At 41.0% G+C, this 11598-nt stretch overlaps 1 protein-coding gene across 1 annotated transcript; it reads right to left on the reverse strand.

Moving 5' to 3' along the window:
* Window positions 1–3625: 3625 nt before the first annotated feature.
* LOC129839706 (C-C chemokine receptor type 7-like) lies at window positions 3626–8359 on the reverse strand. The gene is made up of 4 exons (XM_055907285.1): window positions 8173–8359; window positions 5860–5906; window positions 5014–5438; window positions 3626–4609 (listed from the first exon to the last, which is right to left on the reverse strand). Exons 1-4 carry the CDS (start codon window positions 8186–8188, stop codon window positions 3952–3954), a joined length of 1146 nt encoding a protein of 381 aa, XP_055763260.1. The 5' UTR covers window positions 8189–8359; the 3' UTR covers window positions 3626–3951.
* Between the last annotated feature and the right edge of the window lie 3239 nt (window positions 8360–11598).

Consider the following 11598-nt stretch of genomic DNA (forward strand, 5'->3'; position numbering starts at 1 on the left):
CCCGACCCCTCCTACTGTCATCCAGTCAGCCCACTGTTTCACAAGCCCTTGCTTGCAGCTCTAACATTCTGGGTTAGGTCAGATGATGTCATCAACTTGGTAAGCACATACAGTTGTAGGATATTCATTTGAGCCAGCAACAGGAAATATGAATTATATATAATATATATAATATAATTCATGGAGATTTAGAATTTATTTTATTTGTAACTAGAATGAGTGAAATTTAAAGGAGGGGTAGTGTTCTAGAGAACACGGTCGTGAAGAGGGCACGAGTCTAACCCAACTTATCACGAGTCTTATCTTTTCCTTTCAGACAGGATGTAAAGGGATAAACCCTTAATTACAAACAATAGCCTATTGTCATTTTGCTTTTCTGGGTAAGTGACCTCTCCAAGGTCCGTTTTGAAACGAGTAGGTGAATGAGACGATGCCTGGCAATGTCTGACTTTTGCTAATCTCCTCTGTAACCCCATAGTTTGAATGCAAACCATTTATTAACCATGTCATGTGATGTTCTTTTGTCCTGTGGAAGCCTTCAAGGTCACACTTTATTTGGATAGTCCAGATAGTCCATCTGTAGATGCTCTACAGATGATCATACTAGCAACAAACTACCTGTTGATAAGCAACTGCTTGTTATGGTTACGGTTAGATTTAAAATAGGGGTTAGGGCAACGATTCCCCAACTCGGTCCCCGGGACCCCAAGTGGTGCACGTTTTGGTTTTTGCCCTGACACTACACAGCTGATTCAAATGATCAAAGCTTGATGATTAGTTAATTATTTGAATCAGCTGTGTAGTTCAAGGGCAAAGACCTAAATGTGCACCCCTTAGGGGTCCCCAGGACCGAGTTTGGGAAACCCTGGGTTACGGTAAGGGTTAAGCTTAGGTTTAGGTCTAGGGTTAGGGTTAGTAGATAGTTAGCTGAAATGTTACTGGTAGTCTGTAGATAGTCTGTAGAGCATCTACAGATGGACTATACAAATAAAGACTTACAGGCTTCAAATACCCATTGTAACGGCAGCCTTCCCTCTCTTCACGAGAAGAGAGGGTGTAACAGGGATCGGACCAACACGCAGCGTAGCCAGTGCTCAACATGTTTAATAAAACGATACAAAATAACAAAATGTGGCAAACCGATACAGTCCTAGCTGGTGCAGAGAAAACACAAAGACAGGAAACAACCACCCACAAACCCCAACACAAAACAAGCCACCTATATATGATTCCCAATCAGAGACAACACAAAACACCTGCCTCTGATTGAGAACCATATTAGGCCAAACATAGAAACAGACAAACTAGACACACAACATAGAATGCCCACCCAGCTCACGTCCTGACCAACACTAAAACAAGCAAAACACACAAGAACTATGGTCAGAACGTGACACCCATATTGAAGCAAGGTACTGTAAATTGGTGGAAATCTAACATGTCAAATAGCCTAGAAGTAGGGGTTCCCACATGAAAAAAATACTACAGTTTACTATAGAATACTACAGTACTTACTATATAATTCTATAGTAAACTGTAGTATACTGTTAATCAGTTCAGTGACTGCCTAAATTCAACACACCTGGTCTTCCAGGTCAGTTAAACCAAAAACATGAAGTGCCTGTGGCACTCCAGGACCAGGGTTGTCTACCCCTGCTGTAGAATACTATACCACACTGTAGAATCCCTCGATCATGTGTAGTACTTACTATAGAACAGGGCTGCCCAACCCTCTTCCTGGAGATATACCGTCCTGTGGGTTTTCAGTCCAACCCTAATTTAACACACCTGATTCTACTATTTAGCTGCTCAACAAGACCTCAACTAGCTTAATCAGATACGCTAAATTAGGGTTGGACTAAAAACCTACAGGACAGTAGATCTCCAGGAAGAGGGTTGGGCAGCCCTGCTATAGAATGTTGTAATATACTGTAGAATACTATAGTAAATACCAGAGGTGTGGACTCGAGTCACATGACTTGGACTCGAGTCAGACTCGAGTCACAAATATGATGGCTTGCAACTCGACTTTGACTTAAACACCAATGACTCGTGACTTGACTTGGACTTGAGCCTTATGACTCGACCTGACTTGATACCCTCCCCAAGACCAAATATTAAAAATGAAGCTTTTTTAAAAAGTGTGCAGCGCATCAACTCTTCATTTAAAGTATTACAGTTTGAATCGGACAGCAGCTGGTAGCCTAAATCCTGCCTGACGTTGCTGCTGTTCCTTAAACCATTGACATACGTTAGCCTAACCACACAGAGACTGTGTGTGTTTGTGTGTGTGTGTGTGTGTGTGTGTGTGTGTGTGTGTGTGTGTGTGTGTGTGTGTGTGTGTGTGTGTGTGTGTGTGTGTGTGTGTGTGTGTGTGTGTGTGTGTGTGTTTGTTAGTTAAGGTTGGGCGATTGTGTACAAGCCTACATCTCTCGATTGCGCCCCATAGCCATCCTCAATATTCGATCACTATTGGGGGGGTCTTTCTCATGGCTACCCATGTATTTCCATGGAAATATAACGTTTATTTGGAAAGTAATAAATATATAAATATATTTAAAAGCATTCATGATTTGCGTAAATGTAATATACTAACTATTACTCTTGTTAAAAATATGAAATGTTTTTACATTTAGTGAAGAGCACATTATGACTTGTTTAGGACTCTAAACTCAAAGTTTAGGACTTGAGACTTGACTTGATACGTGACAGTCTTGACTTGAGACTTGACTTGATACTTGACAGTCTTGACTTGAGACTTGACTCGGACTTGAGTGCTAAGACTTGAGACTTACTTGTGACTTGTAAAACAATGACTTGGTCCCACCTCTGGTAAATACTACAGTATTAACCGCAGTAATGTCAAAAACACTACAGTCCACAAAAACACTACACTTTTTTTACTATAGTAAACACTACATTATTTAATTTGCATATACCCTGCCCATTCCCCTCCCCTGTATCGCAATTTGTGCCACCATAACTGAGAAACATACATGGCAAGTATAGACCACATATTCATTTCCCTACAGGTTATAGAAAAGAGCAGAAGCACTGAACTAGCTGTTCAGACCCCAGTCCTACCTACATACAGGTTATGAAAAATGTGCCAGTAGGTTTCCTGAAGGAGAAAGCCTCCACTTCTATTTCAAAGATAGTAAAACAAAAACACCTTGTATGCAAAAACTGTAAATACTACAGTATACTACAGTCTACAAAACACTACAGTAAATACTATAGTATACTACAGTCTGCAAAAACCCTACTGTAAATGCTACAGTATACTACAATCTGCAATAACACTACAGTAAATACTACAGTATACTACAGTCTACAAAAGCACTACAGTAAATACTACAGTATAGTACAACCTGTAAAAACACTACATTAATTACTATAGTATATACTACAGTTTTATTTTACTACAGCATTTATACTACAGTATACAGTATACTACAGTAAACACTACAGTAAATACTACAGTAAGTCTGCAAAAACACTACAGTGAATACTACAGTATTTATACCCTAGAATACTTTACTATTTTTTAATGTGGGTTGTTGAACAAGTGGTCACTTGAACAAGGTGTCAAATTATAGTTTAGAGACCAGAGTACACCTTTTTTTATAATTTTTTTATTTACAAGACTTCGGAAATAAGACTCAAAACAACACAGAAATAATACAAAGATATTGAGTATTTACAGTGCTAGTCCTCCACTGGCAGCTATATAACAGGAAAAAATGTAATGGTATAGACTTGATCCAAATAAATTCCTGGTGACGACAAGTAAGCTGCCTGATACATTAAACATAGATGTCCTTTAGACCTTTTAAGTGACCTACAGAACACTTATAAGTAAACATTTGAAATATAATCAGAAATTAACAGGCTGTGCACAAGGTCTTGTCCATGTTGAAAAGGCAATCAGATTAGGCAGCATTGGCAGCTTTAGGGGGAGAAAGTGGTTGTGGTCTCGGTTTCCATGGCGACCGCTGAACTCCTCCTCTTTCCGCAGGTGTACTGGAAGAATCTCTCCTGGCTCATACAGCCCAGATCCTTCAGCAGCTTCAGGAGGTCGCGGCGGAACTTCACCCCGATGAACGCGTACACAAAGGGGTTGAGGCAGCACCTCAGGAAAGCCAGGCACTGGGTGATGTCAGAGGCGTAGAGGAGGCTGTTGTCGTAGATGCACTCCTTGTTGCCCCCCTTAGCCGCGTCGAGAGTGGTCAGCAGCAGTACCAGATTATAGGGCACCTGGCAGAGCAGGAAGACTGCCACCAAAGTGAAGATCACCTTGATGGCCTTGTTCTTCTCAAAGCTCCGGGCCTGGCACAGGGTCTTCACAATGGCGCCGTAACAAAAGGCCATGATTAGGAGCGGCAGAACAAACCCCAGGACCATCTGGCTCACCTGGATGCCCACGCGCACCTGGTCTGAGCCGGCGGTGTAGGGGGTGCAGGTCTTGTTGCTGATGTTGGTGTAGGACATCTCGGGCACAGAGAAGACCAGCGCCATCACCCAGATGACCACAGAGGTCACCTTGCTAATGAACACGGCCGTGGAGCGGTGGCGGTGGGCAGAGACGGCCTTGGAGATGGCGAAGTACCTGTCGGAAAAATTACAAAAAGTAGGCTTTATATAGTAGCCTCATATATCTGCTCATATATACAAATATTTACAGAGATAGGAGCAGATCAGCCTATTAGGTCACAGCAGAGATAAGAGCAGATCAGCCTATTAGGTCACAGCAGAGATAGGAACAGATCAGCCTATTAGGTCACAACAGAGATAAGAGCAGATCAGCCTATTAGGTCACACCAGAGATAGGAGCAGATCAGCCTATTAGGTCACAGCAGAGATAGGAGCAGATCAGCCTATTAGGTCACAGCAGAGATAGGAGCAGATCAGCCTATTAGGTCACAGCAGGACGCACACTGCAACACGTTTCGACCAGGCTTTTATTTAACCAGGTTAGTCTTTGAGAACGCGTTCGCATTTGCAATAACATACCTGTCCACGCTGATGGAGGTGAGGAGGAACATGCCGCTGTAGAAGCTGACCTTATAGATGGTGTGCATGACCTTGCAGATGAACAGCCCCAGCACCCACTCCGTCATGGAGTTGGTCGCCCAGAGGGGCAGCGACACGGCGAACAGCAGGTCAGCGATGGACAGGCTGAGCAGGAACACATCGGTCCCGGTCTTCAGCCGGTTGAAGTAGACGTAGGTACCGATCACCAGGATGTTACCGACCAGACCGAGGAAGCAGATGAGGGAGTAGAAGGTGGGCATGAACCAGGAGCGGAAGTGGCGGTTGGATTCCTTCTGGCATTGCTGGGTCCAATGGTCATAATCCAAGTCATTCTTGTCTGTGGAGTAATCAGTGTACTCAGTGGTGAACTCTGTAGTCATGTTTTCATTCTGAGAGAAGCAATTCTGAAAAAAAGACAATGGGACATACTATAAATCAGGATAATTGATGATTGACCGGTGTAATCGAATGCCTTGAATTCTAATCAAGTGTTCAGGTTCAGGGAACTGGGTCCAAAATGAAGCAGACACAATGTACCCTGCATCTGGCCCCTTGATAAACTGACATGCTTTCAGATGAGTATACCACTTCCTGAGAGGAAGTTGCGCTATACAGTATGCTATTGAATGAAAGACTGTGGTTAGTACCAGTGTAGTGTTTGTGCGTTTCTGTGGGTAGAGTGCGTGTCATGTTATTAAGTGAGTTATCAACATATCATTTAAATGGTTGTCGGGAAAAAATGATATCAAAAGACTGTTAATACTTCATACAAATAATATTGTATGATCTGGTATACTGAAGATTGTGTTCATCCATTGTTCTTACCTCAAAGTAGGTCCAGATCAGCAGAGCGGGTACTAAGATTCGTGTATCTGAAAATCAGATAAGGTGTGGTTAAAGCTCTAGAGTACCTGTTGATCGATAAATAGACTGATATGTTACAGTAGTTGACTATAAGAACAACCTCTGGAAAGAGTTCAATACACGTCTCTTATGATGCTACATAGGAGTCGATGTCCCTTGTTATTAGCATATATTGTTTTTGTAAGTGTCAATAATGAATTTGAGTTGTCTCAACTGTTAGGTATTTAGCTTGTACCGCAGGGTTCCCCAATAAGTGGCCTACAGGCCAAATTCATCCCACAAATGATTTTATTTGTCCCCCTAAGTTTTCTGAGCATAAAGTGTTTGTTGTTGGACTTTAAACACTGGAAAATCACCAGGAAATCAGCTCAAAGTGATTTAAAAAAATAAATAATCTGTTCCCAAATATTCCCATGCATAAATAAAGAGGCATATGTGATCGTATCTCAATGTATTCAAGGTTTGAAATGATTCTTCTTTTGTCAAATACTATATCTGTTTGGGATTTTTGCAGTTAATTTGCAGTGTACAAATCATATGTTCCGGCCCCCTGACCATCCACTCAAGGAAAAATATTCACACGGATGAATGTAATTGAGGACCCCTGTTATACAGTGTGCAACAAAAGACATAGCAGGACATCTGGTGGTAGCAGAAGGGGATGCACCAATTGATCGGTTGTTCAAAGATATCATCCTTCCTGTTTGGCCCTGTCCAGGGGTATCATCGGATGGGGCCTGACCCCTCCTGTCTCAGCCTCCAGTATTTATGCTGCATTAGTTTATGTGTCGGGGGGCTAGGGTCAGTTTGTTATAACTGGAGTACTTCTCCTGTCTTATCTGGTGTCCTGTGTGAATTTAAGTATGCTCTCTCTAATTATCTCTTTCTCTCTTTCTCTCTCTCTCTGAGGACCTGAGCCCTAGGACCATGCCTCAGGACTACCTGGCATGATGACTCCTTGCTGTCCCCAGTCCACCTGGCCGTGCTGCTGCTCCAGTTTCAACTGTTCTGCCTGCGGCTATGGAACCCTGACCTGTTCACTGGACGTGCTACCTGTCCCAGATCTGCTGTTTCAACTCTCTAGAGACAGCAGGAGCGGTAGAGATACTCTCAATGATCAGCTATGAAAAGCCAACTGACATTTACTCCTGAGATGCTGACTTGCTGCACCCTCGACAACTACTGTGATTATTATTATTTGACCATGCTGGTCATTTATGAACATTTGAACATCTTGGCCATGTTCTGTTATAATCTCCACCCGGCACAGCCAGAAGAGGACTGGCCACCCCTCATAGCCTGGTTCCTCTCTAGGTTTCTTCCTAGGTTTTGTCCTTTCTAGGGAGTTTTTCCCTAGCCACCGTGCTTCTACACCTGCATTGCTTGCTGTTTGGGGTTTTAGGCTGGGTTTTTGTACAGCACTTTGAGATATCAGCTGATGTAAAGGGCTATATAAATACATTTGATTTGATTTTGATTTGATAGCATACCCAAATATGAAAAGCATTAAATCTATCATTTTTTTTAAGAGACAAAAAGAAACAAAGAAACAAAAAACGACTTCAAAAATCCCCCTTTGACTCATCACATGATCAGAAAACTGGAAAGGCTAAAACCTTCAAAACAGAAGTGACTCGGTTACAAAACGTGTCATGAGTAAACTGGGGCTGTACCTGCAACAATCTCAGTCTTACAAACCTGGTTCAGTTTCAGTATTTCTATACTCAATTGATTTGAAACACTTAAAAAAGTTCATCAACAGTTAAAAAACGTTAATTTAACAAGGGCAGCAGATGTCAGCGATTCACAGATATTGTGTTATTAATAAGAAGTAGAAGCTCAATTGAATGATTATAGCCTACTGTGGCTATACAGCTGTATGGCTTGTTATCAGCCTTTCTATCTTAGCACCCTACATCACATACACTGTGTTCACCTAACGGAAGCACATGTACTAATTTCGTATATCATTGTCTACATGCATGCAGCAATTGACTGGACACACTGTTTTGCTAATCCTGCCCCGTAGTAGTGCCTTTTTAGTAATTTAATTCAATATAACCCCTACTTATACAATACATATTCATTTATCTATTTATTTATTGGATAAATAAATCTTAGAACAAAATGTATTTATATTCCTTTTGATAAAAGTTGTTATTAGTTGAAAAATTGCAGGAAGCTAATATCCTATGAATAATCAACTATTTTAGATGTTCAAATCAATTTTTGAACATTTCTAAAAATGTATGAAACATCGAATGATGTGCTCACCTTTGACAGCGGTCATGTTGATTGAGAGTTACAACTGCACTTTCTCTCTGTACTCAGGTTGTGAAAGTAGAGAGACAGCCCCGCTAGTCTAGATGAGGCTGTGTCAGGTGCTAGATTCCCCTTTGAACTATAGTATAAAAAAAAGTGCCCCTGGTTTATAGTTAACACCTTTACTCCCCCGGGGTGTCTTGTGAAAAACAATGGCAAGGAATGAGAGTCAATGCAAATGTTGTTGGTTTTACGCATTGTGAAGAACAATTGGAGGTTTCAGAATTTGTATGACAGTATAGAGAGATAGAACTGCCTCCCACTTGTAGTTGGTGATTCATTACCTATTGAACACTGCTGTTGAACTGCTGCATACAGCTATTGCACACTATGAGAGGAAATTAGTGTTCATTTTGTTCAGCACAGACACTCAGACACACCAAAGATCTCAGTGACCGCAATGGTCGAGGGAAAATGTATCGTCTGTTCTATTTTCAACCCACAGTCACTAGAAAGATAACACCATTACACGTGTGTTGTTGACGCTTATTTTTCTTTGTAGTCTACAGTGAAGAAAATGCTAGATCAGTTCATTGAGAACACAATATATAGGTCCTAAATTGGTATAGATTTGGTTTCTCACCTCGCCATTACAACCCCATTACTTATCAATTTTATTTTATTTTTTATTTTATTTCACCTTTATTTAACCAGGTAGGCAAGTTGAGAACAAGTTCTCATTTACAATTGCGACCTGGCCAAGATAAAGCAAAGCAGTTCGACACATACAACAACACAGAGTTACACATGGAGTAAAACAAACATACAGTCAATAATACAGTAGAAAAATAAGTCTATATACAATGTGAGCAAGTGAGGTGAGATAAGGGAGGTGAAGGCAAAAAAAGGCCATGGTGGCGAAGTAAATACAATATACCAAGTAAAACACTGGAATGGTTGATTTGCAGTGGAAGAATGTGCAAAGTAGAGATAGAAATAATGGGGTGCAAAGGAGCAAAATAAATAAATACAGTAGGGAAAGAGGTAGTTGTTTGAGCTATATTATAGATGGGCTATGTATGGGCTATCATCTACAAGACCTAGCAGGGTCTTGTAGATGACCTGGAGCCAGTGGGTTTGGCGACGAGTATGAAGCGAGGGCCAGCCAACGAGAGCGTACAGGTCACAGTGGTGGGTAGTATATGGGGCTTTGGTGACAAAACGGATGGCACTGTGATAGACTGCATCCAATTTATAGAGTAGGGTATTGGAGGCTATTTTGTAAATGACATCACCGAAGTCGAGGATTGGTAGGATGGTCAGTTTTACAAGTGTATGTTTGGCAGCATGAGTGAAGGATACTTTGTTGCGGAATAGGAAGCCAATTCTAGATTTGACTTTGGATTGGAGATGTTTAATATGAGTCTGGAAGGAGAGTTTGCAGTCTAACTAGACACCTAGGTATTTGTAGTTGTCCACATATTCTAAGTCAGAGCCGTCCAGAGTAGTGATGTTGGATAGGCGGGCAGGTGCAGGCAGCGATCGGTTGAAGAGCATGCATTTAGTTTTACTTGTATTTAAGAGCAATTGGAGGCCACGGAAGGAGAGTTGTATGGCATTGAAGCTCGCCTGGAGGATTGTTTAACACAGTGTCCAAAGAAGGGCCAGAAGTATACAGGTATCAATAGGCTTAGATGTTGATGAAATTGCCCATGCCATCTCCGATTGAGTTTACAGCTGATGTTAGACCTTGATTTTAATTGTATTTTTTACTTTTGTCTGCCTGTACTTTCAGGTGGAGCAGGGATGAAGATAAGGAAAAGCTCTCCGGGTCAAACAGGGCATACTGATTATCATTACAATACATGTACTGTATGTACTCTTAGAAAAAACGGTTCCAAAAGGGTTCTTCAACCGACCCCATAGGAGATCCCTTTTTGGTTCCAGGTAGAACCCTTTTTGGCTCCAGGTAGAACTATTTTGGGTTGTACTTAAAACTTATCTGGGATATGTGGGACGTTGCGAAATTCAAATAAATTACTATGTAAATGAATCTTTCATGAAATCACACATGAAAGACACCAAATTAAAGCTACACATGTTGTGAATCCAGACAACATGTCTGATTTCAAACAGGATTTACGGCGAAAGCACACCAAACGATTATGTTAGGTCCGTACATAGTCACAGAAAAACACAGCCATTTTCCCAGTCAAAGATAGGAGTCACAAAAAGTAGAAATAGAGATAAAATGAATCACTAACCTTTGATGATCCTCATCAGATGACACTCATAGGACATCATGTTACACAATACATGTATGTTTTGTTCGATAATGTGCATATTTATATCCACAAATCTCAGTTTACATTGGCGCCATGTTCAGAAATGCCTCCAACATATCCAGAGAAATTGCAGAGAACCACATCAAATAACAGAAATACTCATCATAAACTTTGATGAAAGATACTTGTTTTACATAGAATTAAAGATACACTTGTTCTTAATGCAACCGCTGTGTCAGATTTCCAAAAAACTTTACGGAAAAAGCAAACCTTGCAATAATCTGGGACGGCGCTCAGCAATAAACAACATTTCTCCGCCATGTTGGAGTCAACAGAAATAAGAAATTACATCATAAATATTCCCTTACCTTTGATGATCTTCACCAGAATGCACTCCCAGGAATCGTAGTTCCACAATAAATTGTTGTTTTGTTCGATAATGTGTATTAATTATGTCCAAGTAGCTACTTTTGCTAGCACGTTTAGTACACATGTTCAAACGCTCGCGCAGGTCCAGGCGAACGTCGGACGAAAACTTCAAAAAGTTATATTACAGGTCGAATAAACTTGTCAAACTAAGTAGAGAAATATTCAATAACGTTCCAACCAGAGAATTCCTTTGTGTCTACAGAAGTAATGGAACGCAAGGCGATATCATGTGGAATGCGCCCGACCAGGAACTGGCACTCTGCCAGACCACTGACTCAAACACCTCCCATCCGGCTCAACATCACAGTAGAGGCTTCATTCAACGTTCTACAGACTGTTGACATCTAGTGGAAGGTGTAGGAAGTGCAAACAGATCCATATCTTACTGGGATTTGAATAGGTGATGAGTTGAAAATCGACCAGCCTCAGAATTCTCACTCCCTGTTTGGATCAGGTTTTTGCCTGCCATATGAGTTCTGTTATACTCACAGACATCATTCAAACATTTTTAGAAACTTCAGAGTGTTTAATATCCAATAGTAATAATAATATGCATATATTAGCATCTGGGACAGAGTAGGAGGCAGTTCACTCTGGGCACGCTATTCATCCAATGTGAAAATGCTGCCCCCTATCCTAAAGAAGTTGTTTTAAAGAGTGTACTATATGTTGGATGAAAAGGCTGTATTACAAAGTCTGCATAAAATGAAATCTTCAGCATAGC

The sequence above is a fragment of the Salvelinus fontinalis genome, chromosome 40 (assembly GCF_029448725.1).
Source record: "Salvelinus fontinalis isolate EN_2023a chromosome 40, ASM2944872v1, whole genome shotgun sequence".
Lineage (NCBI taxonomy): Eukaryota > Metazoa > Chordata > Actinopteri > Salmoniformes > Salmonidae > Salvelinus > Salvelinus fontinalis.

Bases quoted from the DNA above. Each gene is read 5' to 3' on its own strand.
- LOC129839706 (XM_055907285.1), bottom strand. The intron at 5,439-5,859 runs GTAAGAACAATG...TCTTTTTTTCAG, and splicing joins TGATCTGGACCTACTTTGAG to AATTGCTTCTCTCAGAATGA. The intron at 4,610-5,013 runs GTATGTTATTGC...TTTTTCCGACAG, and splicing joins ACCTCCATCAGCGTGGACAG to GTACTTCGCCATCTCCAAGG.